This window comes from Gambusia affinis, linkage group LG20, assembly GCF_019740435.1.
Source record: "Gambusia affinis linkage group LG20, SWU_Gaff_1.0, whole genome shotgun sequence".
NCBI lineage: Eukaryota > Metazoa > Chordata > Actinopteri > Cyprinodontiformes > Poeciliidae > Gambusia > Gambusia affinis.
The window spans coordinates 18,758,259-18,775,717 of record NC_057887.1 but is presented as its reverse complement, the minus strand read 5'-3'; the positions used below and the strand labels follow the sequence as shown (position 1 = coordinate 18,775,717).

At 37.5% G+C, this 17,459-nt stretch overlaps 1 protein-coding gene across 2 annotated transcripts in view; it reads left to right on the top strand.

Moving 5' to 3' along the window:
* The first annotated feature begins 55 nt into the window (after positions 1 to 55).
* The window catches only part of ccdc186 (coiled-coil domain-containing protein 186), a 30,938-nt gene continuing 13,534 nt past the window's right edge, over positions 56 to 17,459 (top strand). Inside the window, exons 1-14 of one of the 2 annotated variants that reach the window (XM_044102086.1) lie at positions 56 to 224; positions 2,829 to 3,738; positions 4,372 to 4,498; positions 6,805 to 6,933; positions 8,199 to 8,411; positions 8,688 to 8,807; positions 10,015 to 10,119; positions 10,432 to 10,530; positions 12,076 to 12,162; positions 12,241 to 12,383; positions 13,533 to 13,788; positions 14,669 to 14,858; positions 15,015 to 15,113; positions 16,046 to 16,274. In XM_044102086.1, coding sequence (XP_043958021.1) covers positions 2,849 to 3,738; positions 4,372 to 4,498; positions 6,805 to 6,933; positions 8,199 to 8,411; positions 8,688 to 8,807; positions 10,015 to 10,119; positions 10,432 to 10,530; positions 12,076 to 12,162; positions 12,241 to 12,383; positions 13,533 to 13,788; positions 14,669 to 14,858; positions 15,015 to 15,113; positions 16,046 to 16,274 — 2,687 coding nt within the window. In that variant the 5' untranslated portion in view covers positions 56 to 224; positions 2,829 to 2,848. The remainder of the gene's footprint in view (positions 225 to 2,828; positions 3,739 to 4,371; positions 4,499 to 6,804; positions 6,934 to 8,198; positions 8,412 to 8,687; positions 8,808 to 10,014; positions 10,120 to 10,431; positions 10,531 to 12,075; positions 12,163 to 12,240; positions 12,384 to 13,532; positions 13,789 to 14,668; positions 14,859 to 15,014; positions 15,114 to 16,045; positions 16,275 to 17,459) is intronic. The other variant, XM_044102087.1, reaches the window with a different exon arrangement.

Below are 17,459 nucleotides of genomic sequence, written 5' to 3'. Positions count from 1 at the left end.
ACTCGAAAATACCGGGCAGACCTGCAGGTGTACCTGTTGATTGTGTTAACATCAGATTGACGTCATTTGTCACTTGGCATTCATTGGTTTCTATCCTTCTCCTTCTCCTGCTGTGGCCATATTTGTTGATGTGTCATAGCATTGAGTAGTTGGGCGATCAGCTGGATAAACAGGGAGCTGTGGCCGTCATTGCACGGACATACACGATGATTCGTTGGCACCTGGTGGGTATAACTATCTATATTTAGCTTCATTCTGTGTCGGTGTTATACGCTAGCCGTTAGCCTCAGTTAACGTATGTGTTGTCTGGGTTAGCATAGCTAACTAGATGAAACATCAACGGGCTTTTAACATTAAAATATGCCAACTTAGAGCTTGGTAATAATCATACATTATTGTTTTATAGTGTTTTATTATAGCATTTGCTGTTTTAACTCGTTTTGTAGCCCGACAGTAAGCCCTGATGCCATGTCTTAGCTAACAAGGCTAGCATGCTAGCAAGCCAGAGGGACTTGTACTGCTAACGTCAAATGCACCAGAATGTAAATAAAACGCCAATCACTATTTTAAAAGAAACTAATCGATCTGCTGCTTGTTGTTGTACACCGATTTACTGTACTCTAAAATGTTTAATTTAAGAATGAAATAATACATTCACAATGTTAATAACTCCGATGTTTGTCATGACACCTGTCAGAGGAGCATCCTTGTACATATGCTAGCTAAACCTTTCCCTTAATGGAAGCAGAGAAAACAGTGCGAATGACACAATATGACATCACATATGTAAAGTTAAGGGGAGAGCTTAAAGCTTGGTTTGTTGTTGTTTAGAACCCGTATTTTTATGAAAGAACATCTAAGTCGATACAAGAAGATGGGTTAATGCTGCGGGGAAGGTGTGGATTCCTTAAAAGCAAGTATAGCAGTAAAATGATCGTATTGCTGAATAAAAATGTGAAGTTGAATTAAGGTTAATAAGTTTCCTACTCACTCTGAATCATCCCATTGATTAGTAACACAGTAAATGCTGACTCAGCCCCTTTCAGTGTTGGATGAACATTTAATAATTCAGACTGAGATGAAGACATTTAATTTTTTACTTTTTTTTTTTTTTTTTTTTACAAATTTAGCATAGACCTCTTTGCATGTCACCTGTTTTCTATTTCCATTATTGTTTTTTTTTTGTTTGTTTTTGTTCATAGCATACAATTTTCTTTTCTTTATGCTTTTAAAAAGGTTTATCAAATATAATAAGAAATGGTATTGTGCTTGGAAATGTTTACATTAATCTGAATGCGCTTACTTGGGTTGAGAATAGATTAAAAAAAATTATTTCACTCCTTGCACTTCATCTGCAGAGTATTGAAGAGGTAATGATGTTATATTTATAACAATTTTACACTCTTCTGAAAAGCTTTATTCAAGACAAATTTAGTCCATTTAATATAAAATAAAAACCACACAATAGGAGAATAAATACAACTGTCATAAAGCATGGAAACAGTCGTTCTATTGTTTTAAAATTTGAGGTATTCCTTGTCGACAAAGCTTTAGCTATTAAATTACTACATTTATTCATGTAGTTTCTCCAATAAGGCATAAAAAGTAGGAACACTGGTCATCATGACAATATTTAAGTTCTAGATATCTCCGTCTTGGAAGATTTTGGAGGATTTTAAATGTGTAGTTTCTTTATTACCACGTTACTGTAGTTGTGCCACAAGTGAGCTGTGTTTAAAAAAAAAAAGAAAACAACAAAAGAAGAATAGGCTGGAAAAATGGCCACTTGAACATATTAAATTTACGTGCAAAAATATCACCTTGCATGTACAACTTGCAAATCATGATCATCATAACACAAATCACTCCTTAAAATATGACCGAAATGTTTCACTTTACTCGCAGCATCCTGGTCCTTTTAATACCATAGCACCAGATTCACTGAAGGAGGTTGTATACTACAGTCAAAATGATTTTAATGAGGTAATTAAAAGTGCAAGTTAGATACATATACGTTTTTACTACGGCTAGCTGTTAGGTGTTGTGTGCAAGGCAGCCATATTCGATTTTGAAGACACTCCCTTCCCATTTGTTCCCTTTTGTTTTGATTTTCTGCTGCATCCATTCACCTTAAGCTCATGTATTTAGTTTCAAACAAAATAACCTAACAAACAGTAAAGCTTGAGATCATTCGACTTAAAAAAGAAAAGTATCCAGATGATCAGTGTAAAAATGAGAACCTAAAGTACTAGGGCAACTAATGGAAAAATAGATGCGACATAAACAGAAAAATACAAGACGTTTAAAACTGTAAACAGTTCATTGTGACACATCTTGTTCCATTACACTGTCATATATACTGCTTCAGTATTAGCAGGTGTTGTACTCTATCATTCTTATGCTTTGAGACCATTATTAATACTTCCAAAAAGTAGAAAAATTATGGTAAATGCTACTGATTTTTGCTTACGCTTCCATCTCTAAAGATTTTTTTATTTGGTTTTGAATGAAGCTCTATAGATATGATAATCTTGACTAACTATCAGTTGTGTGACGTTTGCAGTCACACTCCTTACAGCAAAAATAATCTTGTCATTGGCGTGGCCAACAACACGCCTCTTTGGTGATTCCCGAGTCTGTCTGTGAACATTCCTTAAGTTTTTTCTTTGCTAATCGATGATCTAAGCACATGAAGTGCAGACCAGGATGCAAATGGCACAGGAATGCCACACCGATAACTTCCAGGAACTTTTAGTTCCCTGCTGACAAAATACTGAAAGTTTTTTATTTATTTTTTACTTTCCTGTTTTTGTTTTCCTCGTTGCCAGATTTGATCCGTAAGCGGAGCATGAAACATCTGGCTCTGACTACAGCTGCGCTGAAAATGGAAGGATCACATGATAAATTAGCAACAGAGGAAATACGCTCTGGAGACGAGTGTCATCGTAGTACGTCAAATGTCGAAGAGGAGGAATTAATCTTTGAGAACAGTGATCATGCTGTGAAGACTTGCAATCAGGTGAAAAGTGAGAACCAGCTGGAGAGTGGATTAATCAAGACTGAAGAAGGAGCTCAGATAAGCAGTCAGCACCATCATGATGTGAGAGAGACAGCTGCTGATGATGAAGGTGATGCTGGGAAAGTTTCTAGTGAAACTGATAGACTTCCACTTAGTCTTTCAAATGAGGCTGCTGCTGCCAGTCAGGATGTAGCAGAAAGTCCTCCTGTTATCGAAGGGACAACAGAGACCTTATTGACTTTTGATGCAACAGCTCAGCATGACAACGAGCCACCATTGGAGTCACCCGCTGATGACAGCAGTCCTTCACCCTCTTCTGTCCAAAGCACTTCCAAAAACTCCCCTACAGACTCCTCTACCTCTGGGATCTCTAACGGACCATCCACTCCGAGCTCTGACACGCTCAGCTTCTCACCGGCCTCGAGCCCGCAGACCACCGCCAACGTCTCCATCCCCTTACAATCCTCGTCGAGCCCTTTCGACACCGACTGCAGCCGAAAGCTTATTTCCCAGATCCAGCGCTCGTTGTCGCAAGAGTCGCTGCTGGATGAGCTGGAGTCGGAGCTTTTAGCTTGTGGGTTGTCTGAAAGCGAAAGCAGAGGGAAAGGGAAAGAGAGCTCCCCTGTCAATGGACTCCCAGCAGACCAGGAGGGCTGCATGGACGTCTTTGAGAAGTGTGTGCAGTACAAGTACACTCAACAGGAGAAGGCTATTCAAAGGTAAATGTCATACACATAACCTTAAAGTTTTACATTTTGTTGTGGCAGGACTAGTTACTCTACATATGTAAAAAATAAAAATTCTTATGGGACTTGTCTGTTTGGTAAAAGTTGGAGTCGCTCACAGACATCTTCATTGCATTTTGACTCAAGTTGGTTCAACCTCCTGGTAATCAGCTGTTAATATATCCTTGCTACCTAGCTTTTTCTTTGACTTGATTATGGTTAAATGCAAATTTATTGCTAGTTGGTTGAACAATGTTTGTTTTTGTAACTGGCTCGTCTGTTTCCAAACTCTTACAAGGCTAAAGAAATAAACAACAACTTAAGTTTGGCACAACAGTTAAAGCTGTAAAGAGCCATATGCAGTGTGAGAAGCGTAAAGCCGCTGCCAAGAGCCACAAACAGACCTCAGAAAATTCAGCTTATGCTATGTATGATTGTAATACAGCAGAATCATCCAACTTTTCAGTCTTAAATTTTATCCAAGGTGACACAAAGAGTCTTAAAAAGTCTTAAATTTGACTTCCTGACATTTGTAGAAACCCTGTTTACCCTGCAAAGATGTAATGCACCTAAATTCCTGAAGGACTTCAAGGGTTTGACGTCTATTTTTTGAACCTTTTTGCTTAGGTTGCTTGAGGAGAACAAGAGACATCAAGAACTGATCCTGGGTATCTGCTCGGAAAAAGACAACATGAAGGAAGAGTTGAAGAAGAGAGCAGAAACAGAAAAGCAACACATGAGCTCCATTAAAAAGGTATTTTCTTTTCTTTTTTGGATTTGTTGAAGTGAGATTTTGCAGTAGTTGTCCTTCCTGTAGAAGGTGGATGTCATATTATCATGCGTTTGTGAAGAAGAAATCCTCTTCTTACCTGATTTTTTTTTTTATTTTTTTATTTTTGTTTACCAAAAAATATTCATATCTCTGGGAAATCCTTCAGGAGAACTTTCTGTCGACTTTGTTTCTGTTTTAACAAGCTGTCATTTATGAATGGCATTGTTGATTAGGGGAACGTTAGAAAATCACGTGACGGTGATGTTTTTGTGAAGCTGGAGCGGCAGTGCCAGTTGCTCTAAAATCACTTTTTCTTGCTTCCTCTTTTTCTCTTCTGGCATTGCAACATTTCTAACACTGTAACCTTTAACCTTAAATCTCCTCATCTGTGTCAGGATGAAATAAATGAGACCACGATGAATCTCTGAGACCTTTTCCATCTTTAATGTGGCATTTAATCTGTATAATTTAACGGAAAATCAAACAAACCTGTTAGAAGCAAAGGTTACCTTAAATAAATACCACAGCTATCTGTTTCCAGAGGTGTGCACACGTGTAACCTGAAACGTTGTTAAAGGAAAGTTCTCAAAGTCTGCCAGGTTTTCCACAACTTTCTTGAGGAAACCACCCAGATTTCGTTTTGGATTTCGATCTTAACCTTTCCTAGGTCACTTTGAAAATCTTTTCTTCTGGAGAAGCAGTTGTCTCTTTAACTTCGGCTTTCTAAGGAATTTTATGTGAAAATTGAGTTTCTTTATGATCATTCTGCTACTTTTAATCTTTCTGTAAACTTTTGTCTGAAAATTCTTTCTAGGACATCTGGGCTTTTAATCAAGGCTTATCAGATTAATTTGAATTGCTGTGAAGCGTTTACCCAATCATAAAGTGGTTCAACAATGTGGGATAAAGTTCTTGACAGATTTATTTTGGTCTCTTATTTTTTTTAAACAAAAACTCTATTTTAACAGTAGTTTGTAGACTATATGTTTTTGGTTTTATCTATGATAAAGAGGATTGCAGTCTTTCCTTTCTTCATGCATGTCCTACATATCACTTTCTGAAATGTATAACTCAGCAGCTTCATATCAATACAATATTTGTTGTATTGATTATTTTAGCTGTCACCTCAGCTGTATAGTTCTAAAGACTTTAGTTTATATTTTCATTATTTTTTATAATATTTTGCATTGTGACTTATCAAAAATGTAACCACTAACTTCTTTTTTGTTTAAAAAATGAATTTCTTGACCAAATATTAACTGCAAACAGTTAATATTTGCGCCTTGATAAGTGAGTATCACTCACTGTTATTATTTAGACCCTGAGTAGTTTAGCCTGCTCTGACTGTTGTGCAAATTAGGAGACAATCCAACGGCTAAATCTTGTTAAGCTGCACCCGTCACCGCAGCTCTCCAATGAGCTCTCCACACTGTCAGATTAAATCACCTTTTGTTCTTTCCTATCTGATGTATACATTGGAGAATTTTATTTTCCAATATTGAAGATTCACACTGCAACCCAAAGTGACCCAATTCAGACTTTTTTTTTTCTTATTGCGACTTGTATCTTATCTTTTCATGACAGTCTGAACAATACAAGTAAAAAATTTTTTCAAATGCGACCCAGGCCACCTGGATATTCGATACGTATCCAATCTTTTCCAATGAGAGCTGAATCCGAACGGCCAGGTCCTGAACCTCATTAATACTCGACAAACGTCACTATTCTGCGCCTTGATAGAAAAACAACAACCATGGTGGACTGTAATGAGGATTAAGTTGTTAATACTGGCTCCGGTCAGACAACCACTTCAAAATCACAAACTATTCTCCACCGTTAGCATCCATGTTTATGTCTGCAAACACTGACTTTCCTGTTAATGGCAGTTGGCAAAACCCAGAGCACGCTCTGTGACGTTATTGCGCTCTTTACCCCGCATGCGGGACAGTTTTAGGTCTTTTGTAGTTCAAACTTTAGATCACATACAAGTCTCATATATTTGGAAGTTTGGACGACCACGCAGTAGAAATCTGATGTGGCAAAAAATTGTAATTGGGTCACTTTGGGCGGCAGCTTGAACATAGCCTTAAGTAATGTTTAGTAAAGTTTTCCTGTGCCGTGTAATTTGATGTAAATCTTCTCTGGGAAATTCCTTCTGTAACAGAAAATGTTGGTTCCATTCCTCTGTGAGCCTGATTTTCCTTCAGCCCTTTGATTCAGCTGTAATCCTGCCGAGCCGGTTGGCTCAGGTTTGGGTTGCTCAATCTGTGTTCTCCCTGTTTTTGCAGCTGGAGGGGCGGGTGGAGGAGCTTCTGAAAGAACTGAAGGAGTCGCGGGAGAAACTGATCCACCAGGAGCAATCGGCCAAGGCTGCTCTGCAGCAGCTGCATAGGGAGACCACTCACAGGATAGAACAGGTTTCCAACCCTTATTTTGCATTCTTGGCATGACTCTGCTTCATGCATGGCTTTAAAGTTGGAAAAAGATTACCTATTTTTAGCCACAGTTGGCCCAAAAATAATAATTCTGCTGCCACGTCGTTTATGAATGTTTGCACAAAACTAGCAGCTGAACGTTCAAGGTCAGGGCTCACCAAACTCCTCTTGCTGTAGGTTAAATCGCTTGCTAAACAAATATTGCTGGCGGAACGTGTTTTATCCTGATTCTGCTCACCTGGTTAAAGCCGTGCTGGCTGCTGTTCTCTTGACAGTTCTGTCACACTTCATAATTTTTAATTTCACCGTCCACTGAACAGTACGCGTTACATTATGCTCCAAATCCCTCTCAGGGCCTTCGCTTGTATCATTCAGCACTGACCCAGTCATAGTCGACTGTTGGCGCCCCGAGGCTCAGATCATTTGCTTATGTTAATTTGTTGAAGCTATGAGATAACTACATTTTTATATTCCCAAAACTAAAGTAGAATAATGATGATGACTGCTTTTACTACAATGTGGTTTAAGCTGTTATTTTCCTATCTTGTTAGAGACATGCATAAAAAATATTGTATTTCTCACTAACTATTTTAAAATGTTACCTTATATTTTGTGTTTTATGTCATTCTTTCAAAGCATGAATATTTAAAGCAAAATGAAGGTTATGCATTACCTCAGACATTTGCTATGTCAAACTAAAAGAAAATGGCCGCTTATCAATTAATCGATGGTTGATTGATAAGCTCAATCGACTTTAGATGAAGTCATTCAACAATAACCTGCATTCTTAGTTGTGATTTTCCCTTAAATTCCTGAATGGGCTTTACGTTACCAGTTCTCTCAAGGCAGCATTTACTCCTGTTGTTTGTGCACCTTTTCCTACCACACTTTTACCTTTCACTCAACTTTGTCAATATGCTTGAATTTAGCACACTGTGAGCAGCCAGTTGTAGTAACAGTGACTTGCTTTTTCTTTACCTTTTCTTGTGGAAGCTGTCAAGTTGATGTTCATCCCAGTTATTGCTCAGGATGTAGCACAACATTTCTCTATTAAAGATACAAATGAAACTGACTTTTCATTAGCTGTATGCCAAATTATCATAAGTAATTTAAAAAAAACATCTGGAAAGTGTATTAAATCTGAAAAATAAGCTTCTGAAATGAATTTGTTTTGATTATGCTCTAACTTATCGCAACTCACCTGTAGAAAAAAACAGTTTGGATATTAACTTGACCGTACTATGTAGGTGAACAAGAAGTGTGATGAGGCGCGGCAGGAGAAGGAGGCCATGGTGATGAAATATGTGCGGGGGGAGAAGGAGGCTCTGGACCTGAGGCGGGACAAGGAGAGTTTAGAGAAGAGGCTGAGGGAAGCGCTGAAGGAGGTGGACCGCCAAGCGCTGCGCGGGAACCAGCTGGCTCAGGAGAAAGGGCGGCTGCAGCAGCTGTATGACGCCAAGGTCAATTACATTTTAAATACTTTCTATTTGAAATATGTAGAAACTTTATCTGCATTATTTACCCCTTAACCTTGTAAAGGACAAAGTTTCAGATTCATGTTTTCAATTTAACGACAGAAAATAAATGACAAAAGTGTTTTTACTGACTTGTTTATTTCTTAAATAGCATCGGTTTAACAGAATATTTGATCTCAAACAGCCATTTTACCTTCATTAGCATTGTTTTGTCATTCTGTACATTAATTAAGCCTCATTCGTATGCTCCTTTATTCACAGGAAGGTGAGGTCGGCCGGCTGACACGAGAAGGGGAAAAGTTGAAAGAGGAGATCAACTCTCATCTGATCAAAGTCAGATGGGCCCAGAACAAGTTAAAGAGTGAAGCAGATGCTCATAAGGTAATGTTATAAAGTTTGTTTCTGCAACTGGCTCATTCTCTGTTGCCAATGCAAGACTGGGTTCAATCTTTACAAAAACAAAGTTGGCACTACTGGGTCTTTTGTTCTTAATTGTAGTACAGTAGGATCCCCATACCGTCTTTTGTTTAAAGTTTTTTGGTGTCAAATTTACATCTATCTATAATTTTTAAATGTTTCACTAATTGGGTAAAATAAAACAAAGCTTGTGTCAGTATTCTACGACGGTGTATTGTGGCCTTTGTAGAAGAGGGAAAATATTGAGTCAATGCTGGACTCAATATAACTGCCAAAAAAAAAAAGAGGAAACATTGGAGTTTGAAAATTTGAGAATTTTTGAGAAAAAAAACTTGGAGTTTCAGAAGTTGAATTTTTTTACTTTTAAAACTTGTTTTTTCGTAGAATGTTTCTGAGATTAATCAAGAAATTTCTGAATAGTTTTAAGCAAATTTTTAGACTTTTCAAACTCTGAAAGTGTCTTTGTTTTTTTTTGTTTTCGGAGATTTTTTTTGTGGAAATTTACTTTTCCTTTTTTATTATTATTTTTTGTTAACTATTTTCTATCCACAGTGGCCTTAACACCATTTCAGTGTTCAGATACATGTGAAGCTGTCTGTTTTTTATTCATTATGATTCTTGTGCTCAGATGTTGGTATTAGTATTCCATTTTGCATTTCAAGTTTAAATTATCATCTAAATGTTAATGTTCTTTTGTGTGTTTTCAGTTTTTATACGTCACACATACCACCCTGTATAATATAAAACCACCCGACCAGTTGTGGATCTACTTCAGCATAAAAATGATCACCTTCTCTTTCAACAGGCTGTAAAATAACATGATTAAATGTGTGATTTGGGGATGAAATGAAATAGGAATTGCACTGTAATGACCCTGGAAGGAAATTGGTGCTGTCGTTGTAGCTGTTTTTGAAAAAACAAATGAATAGTTTCATTTTTTAAGCAGATAAGCAACAGTAAACAAAAGAGGGCGCAAAAGCTCAGGAGTTGCTGAAGGCCATACAGATCTGGCTGTTGTTTCTCCTTTTGCAAAAATACTAGAAAAACTAAAAGCAAATTAGTAATCAGTGTTGAGGTTTTAACCTGAACCCTCTGAGATATAAGAGGCTTTTTTTAATTAATTTATTTTTTTTCCCTCTACAAAAGCACCTTCATGTTTGTTTGTGTCCAGGAAACAAAAGACAAGCTGAGAGAAACGACATCCAAGTTGGCTCAGGCCAAAGAGGAGACGGAACAGATCCGAAAGAATTGCCAGGACATGATCCGAACGTACCAGGTTTGTTGTGTGAAAGTTTGATCATGATCACAGCAGAAGTTAAGAGGCTATTTTTTGTATTGATTTTATTGTTACTATTAAAAGTTAAGGTAAAGGTGCAAACCTGACCAGAGTGAATGTGGTTGAATGTGCCAGATGGTGGCAGTAAAGAGCCACAATAGTTTTGACTCTCCTAGAAAAATTAATCAGAACTACTAATTCTGACATTATAACACACCAGACAATGATTTTATAATTTAACACAAGAACATATTAATGTCATTTACCGTTTTATACTCCTGTACTTAAAACAGTAATTTATGTTCTCTTAAGGAATCAGAAGAGCTCAGATCCAACGAGTTGGACGCTAAACTGAAGGAAACTAAAGGAGAGTTGGAGAAACACAAGCAGGAGCAAACAGACCAGTTAGAGGTGACGCACGTTATCTAAAGTTAAAGCACTTTTTTTTTTTTTTACATATTCATCTTCTTTCTCAATGCGCTTCTTCTTCCTTTTATTTCCAGAATGAAATAACGGCTTGTAACATTTCAGCTGGCAGTGTGATCACTGTGATGCCTATTAAGGAATAACTGATAAGAAAAAAATACTGTGAATAAAAAAAGCGTCTTCTGTGCTCTGATCTATTTAATATGCAGATAAAATTAGCTTCGAGTCGTTGGAAAATGTGGACCATCAATAGAAGACGGATCCTCAGATTTTGTTGTCCTTGCAAAAGTGTTGATGCCACTTGAGCTTTTATAGATTACAGAAATAGGGTTTTTCTTTTTGTTTTTTTGTTTTTTTTACAAAATGGCTCAATCAGATTGGATCCAGATCAGTCTGAGTAAAGGAGGTTAATTATAAAAGCAAAGAAAATGTGAAATGTTTATTGCTAAGCATTTGGAATAGCATGAGTGCTTTTCCTTTGACTTCATTATTATACAAGAAATCTAAATCTTTTTGTAGATTAAGCAAGGAAAAAAATATCACATTGTTTTTTCCATGTGATTGTCTGTTAAAAGACAAATCACAGCACAGGTTTCCTTTATTTTTAAGTCTATTATTAATTATCCTGATTTAAAGCGTGTTTCTCCACTTTTTTTCTCAGCTTGATGCCTCTGATGCTCCGCATGCACACAACCGAACGGATGGACTCGGTCCAAACACTGTGGCCTCTTTTTCACACTCTAATGGGAATCAGACTTTAAAAATAAATGGCCTAGAAATAATCAATACTAAGCCTTGCATTCCAACAACAAACCCAGAAGACATCACCTAGTTAGATTAATTTGAGGGTGTGCTTCATCTCTTACAAGTTGTTGACAGCTCAGTGAAAATGCCTCCCAAAAAATAAGAGAAAAAGTCCCTACGTTTGAATTTCTGATGTTTGCAGCAGCAGAAAGAAGAGTCCAATTTTTTGATAAGGAAGTTTTATGCCGTTAAATAAAATTGCTGACCTGACGCTCTTCAGTTTTTGATTTTTGAACCTTGACTCCGGCCCACTGATCCCTCTATACCTATATTTATTGTTATGTATCTCATACACTCATGATGAAGCAACCTGAATCATAAAATATGCAAACAAAACTGTTTCCATTACTGGTTGGGAGATTACATTTGAATTGGATGCGAAAAGATGAATGGACGAAATAGAATTTACCAGAACCCCCATTACTGCTGCGTTGTCGTGGATACCGCAGGCCTTTAATGACTTCTTGGAAAAGTTGACTAGCGGCAGCACCGATAATGAGTTTGTTAAAAACATGAGGCAAAACATGAGGAAAAAAAACACCATTTGTTTCACATCCCTAATGAATTCATAAACAAACAAACAGACTGACTGCATGGCTTACAAGGAAATCTATTTGTTGTGTAATGACGCTACATGAAGTATTGACGGCTTTGTTTTCTAGAAAAAAAGAACACATGAGAATACAATGCTTACAAATATAAAATAAAGCCTCATTCCTGTTGTAGATGCATCGAGTAAAGGCTAAAGAGCTGGAGGACCTGAAGAAGAGTTACAAAGAAAGCATAGATGAGCTGGAAACACTCCGCACTAAGGTTTGTTATCCGGAGTGATGTTTGTGTAGCACCAGCGAGCGCGAGTCCTCCGACTAACAAGGATGTCTGGCTCCTTAGTTAAAGTGTCTGGAGGACGAGCGGCCGCGGTGGGAGGATGAGCTGACCAAATACAGGGAGATCATAAACCGGCAGAAGGCTGAGATCGGCCGGCAGAGAGAAAAACTGGAAGAGGTCACTGCGCTTCAGGGGCAGCATGAACGGTAAAGATGCAGAAGTTTTTATTGTTAAAGCTCGAGCAGACACACAATACAAAGATGAGCCCTGTGTGGAAATCACTTGATAAGCAAATTGGTTAAAGTTGGAAAGTGTTTTGCCGAAGTGTTTAATTAAATTTTATTTTAGTTCTCATTTTTTCCAATAAAATATACACACTTTTTATCAGCTTTGATTGCCATCAGCTGTGTTTCCACTGACCATATAATTGTCCAACTTGATATTTCGGAAATAAATTTGCAAATGGAAACATCAACATTAGTGCAATATTGACAAAGTTTTGGACACATTTGGAAACGCTAGTGATAACAAACGTTGAATTGTAGTAATAATAATATTAGTAATAGTATTTATCCTTTTCCTGTTAGATCCCTAAATAATAGACAGGACAGATTTAACACACACCTCCAAACTAAAACCATATTGAAGCACCTCTTGACTTAATTAGAGCATTTTGTCTTCTTTTGTTCACCTCTGCCATGATGGGAATGAATCCGATTAACCATTTTCCTGACTATTTGTCAAACAGAAACCTTTGAGTTCCTCTTCCTCTCTCCTTGAAATTACAAAAGGAGTTCCGCAGGGTCACTTCTTGGACCGCTTTTAGTTTTTATTCATATAAATAACTTTACTGATAATTATCATTTTTATGTAGATGACTTGTTAATCGATTGTTGCTCTTCTTCACTCTCACATGCTATAGAGTTTTTACAGTCTGACTTTATCGTAGTTCAGTCTCATTTACACACTTTGAAATTGTCTGTGAATGTGAATAAAACAAAAACAGTGGTTTTCTCACATTTCCAAAGGCTATAAGATATTTCTATTGATTATCACTGCCCTTGGTGAGCAAATTGAGCTTACTTATTATAAATACCTGGGCTTTATACTGGATAAAGAGCTCTTCTATTACATGCACATTGCAAATTTGGTACAAAAACTGAGTAAAGATTGGATTTTATTACAGCAATGGAACTTGTTTTTCTCACAAAGCTAGAAGAAAATTGATTTCAGGAACTTTTCTACCTCTTGGATTGATGTCTTGTATATGAATTTTATAATTTTTTTTCTACCATGTGCTACTTTAGCAGTTGTTTTAAGATTTTAACACGTCTCACATTTGTTGTTTTATGAAGGGACAAACAGGAGATCACCTCTCTCCAGGAGGAAGTGGAGAGCCTGACCAGTCAGATGACTGACCTCCAGCGCGACGTTCAAGGCAGCCGGGAGCGTGAAGCAGAGCTGCTGGGCTTCACCGAGAAGCTGAGCAGCAAGAACGCCCACCTGCAGTCGGAGAGCAACGCGCTGCAGTCTCAGCTGGATCAGGTCAGCAGGAGCTTCACCGAGCTGCAAGCGAAGCTGGAGGAGACCAGCAGGTTCCTGGAGGACAAGGTAAGGATGCTGAGAGGGGACACATGGAGACACAGTCTGGGGTTGATGAGAGAGATGCTTTCATATAGCAAACACATGCATAATGTCTTACTAGGAGAGCTAGGTGATTTGGCTGAAAAATAAAAATCAGATTTTTTTTTTTCATACCAGATTTTTGGTTTTAAATTTTTATTCTTTCACTTTAAAAATCAATAACAGAAACAAAATAAATGACTTTTTTAAAAGGGTTTTTTATTTCAATCCATTCTGTGAGTTGTACTATCAAGCTCAGGCTACGAGAATCTGTTTATTTACTAGTATATAGTTGTAATTTTAAGGAATTTTTTTTCTTTCAATATGATGAAAAAAAGTTGTTTTCATGAAGCTTAGGTATTAAGTTATTAGGATCAGACATGAAAGATCTGTCTTAATACACGCAGTCGTTTCAAAGTCCTGCTGTTGATAATAAGTTGATGCTGATGTGTTGAAGGTTGAGTATTTCTTTTAAATATTAAGTATTATCTGTAAAACTGTATAACTTAAAAAGATGCTCAACATTCCTCATTTTAATTTTTTGAATTTTTATGTGGGAGTTCTCATAAAATTACTACTTTCTTCTCCTAAATTATGACTTTTTTGTTGTGAAAAAATAATAATAAATAAATCTTCAACTGGCTCTAATATTCCATCATAGAACTGACCTGTGTTCAAAGTTGAAGTAAATAGAAACTTTAAAACACATTTGTTGAAGAAGATCACTCTAATCTATGGAAACCCAAGGAGATCATTGGGGGGGAAAAAAATCAAAATTTTCCAGAAATTAAATCTTCAAAAACCAAAAATTTGATTAAGTGATTAAATATAATACTATATAAAAACCTTCGTTCCTATAAATCTGCAGTCGCGACAGCTGAAACAGGAAGAAGTGATGAGGGGCCAGGAAGTTGAGGGCCTGCAGGAGGAACGGGCGGCGCTGCAGACAGAGGTGGCCCAGCTGACGACCAGAGTGGAGGAGCTGAGGGACGAGCTGGTGACCCAGAAACGGAAACAAGCTGCCAACATCAAAGACCTCACAAAACAACTAACACAAGGTTCGATACTACATCCCCTGAATTTAGCATAAAAGGCAAATGTCTGACAGGTCTCTTAAGTGTTTTACATGCAGAAAAATGTCAGGGTTTCAGTGTTTGAGTTCTGTGCAGCTCTGTTTTGTTTTGTTCTGATTTGATGATGTTTTTTCTCTGCAGCCCGTAAAAAGTTGGAGCAGGTTGAGAATGGCGGCTGCGACCGAGACGGCAGCAGTATGGGCAGTCGCTCCAGTTCCTCAGGTACTGCTCTGAGATTTGGTTAGTATTTAACATTTAACCTCAGAAAAATAAATATAATATTCCCACTTTATTTGCATTAGGTGATATATTAATTTATTAAAATACTATAAAAGATAATTAATTTCCAATATAAATGTATACCAAGCTTTTGTTTCAGCTCACAATTACATTTTCAGAAAATTAGACGTGTCAGTTTACTAAAAAACATTTTGAGCTGTGTATGTGCTCAGTGTTTAGTTTGTACTCCATTTGCATAAATTACTGCATCAATGCAGCATAGCATGGAGTCGATCAGCCTGTGGCTCTACTAATAAATAAATAATTCTTAATAGCAGCCCTCGGCTTGTCTGGCTTGTTCGATTTTCCACTTGTCAACACATCATAGTCTTTTGTTCTTTGATGCACAGTGATACAGTGGCGATTAATGCAACAGTTGTAGTTCTGAATACAGTTCTGTGTTTGGTGACTTTTGAAGCCCTGAGTTCAGCCTTTTGAATCTCCTCCCAAATTCCTGAATGAACTTTGCTTTGGCATCCTCTGAAGGCTGCGTTTAGACATGTTTTCTTTTTCTCCCATAGCTTTTCCTTCCTCTCAACTTTCCCTAAAGTTGCTCGGGTACAGCCAGCTTCTTTAACAGTGGCTTCTTGTGACTCATTAATGATCCTTTTTTATTGCTCTTGTGTAAAAATTTTGAATCATCAAAATTAGAATACATAAATTCTTTAAAAAAAAAAAAAAATTAATATATCCATTATAATGTTTAAAATTTTTAACTCAAACATGAGCTCTTCTAAATTTTTTTGCACCCTTATGCAAATTTTCCAGCTGAAAATTACACTAAACAATGCAACTTTATTTATTTATTTTTTTGCTAAAGTGCATGAAGTTGTTGCAAAACCAAGCCAGAATATTGTAATATAAAACAACTGGTGTCTCCAATTCTCAATCAGGTTCCTTAAATGCACGCCAAGGGGGGAGCAGCAGCGTTGAGGAGCGGTCGCCAGAGAGCCAGTCCGGTCCCTCCGTTATGGTGGTGGACAGCTTCCCAGAGGTGGACAAGGCCGTCCTCGTGGACCGGATTGTCCGTCTGCAAAAAGCGTTGGCGAGAAAGCAGGAAAAGATCGAGTTCATGGAGGATCACATTAAACAGCTGGTGGAAGAGATCCGGAAAAAGACTAAGTGAGTGGCGTGGTCCAGTTGTTCAAAACAAAAGGTTTTGTTTCCTAAGATATACAAATAAATCATGCAGAAATGATCAATGTAGCTGTGTGTTAAGTGTGCGATGCCGTAGCCTACAATAACAGGGAACAAAATGCCAGGAAAACTCTGGTTCAGGGTTTCAGAGCTTGCAGCGACTTTGGCTGCAGGAACCTTGAATCATGCTGTGGAGGCGATTTCTGTGATCTGCCTTTAACAAAACTAACAACCCTTCCTGAGATAACATCAGCTCCTCATTCCAGCAGTTTTCTTCCATCTGGGCAGATAATCCGGGGGAAATTGACTCGTACGAGGATTGTACATCTTCCTCATGTGAAAATGACTCTCATTCGCATAACGTTATTATCTCGGGTTTGTCTCGGGTCGTCTCCTGAGCCTCACCTCTAATTTCTTGTCTTTCTGCACTTGAATCTATTAGGCTCAACCTACATTTAAGAGTTAAAATTGAGGACGAATCCCACGGTTCGCTGCTAAATTTAGCTTGGCAGAATCTCAGCAAAGCCCGGGGGGTATTACACCACCCAGAGTATGGATGTCCTTTTTGCTTCTCTGCCCCCATCCTCTGCAGGATAGCCTGGTGAACATTGACAAGTCTGAATGTAAAAGATGAGGAAGATGATGAATAAAGAAACAAGAACTGTAGAAGGAGAAGATCAGGAGCTGTTAGGGTCAGAAAGCTAATTGTTAATTTCCAGCATCTCCTGCACAGCTTTAAGTTCTGTCATTGCATTATATTTTGCAGCTTGTGTACTAAATTGCAAAACGGGATGTTGGCTTTCTTTACAAAACATAAAGTTCAGTCAGAACAAAATCTATTTAAGAATTGGGGGAAAAGTAAAGAAGTAAGCACTTCTCTGATTTGTAGCTGTTATTTATGGAAGAAGATTAGAACCACTGCAAACTAAAAAACAAATTAATTCTGATATTTTGTCCCCCTAAATTCTGACTCTTTTTTTTGTCTTCTCCTAATTCTGACTTTCTTAGAAAAAGTCAGAGTTTTGTAACAGGCTTTAATTTAGAATCACTATATAACATGCCTACCAAAAAACCATTTTGAACACAATTTACCTTTGCAGTTCCTTGCAAATGTAAAATAAACCACAAATTTAAGTGTACTTTATTTGAATATTATGTAATAGACCAACA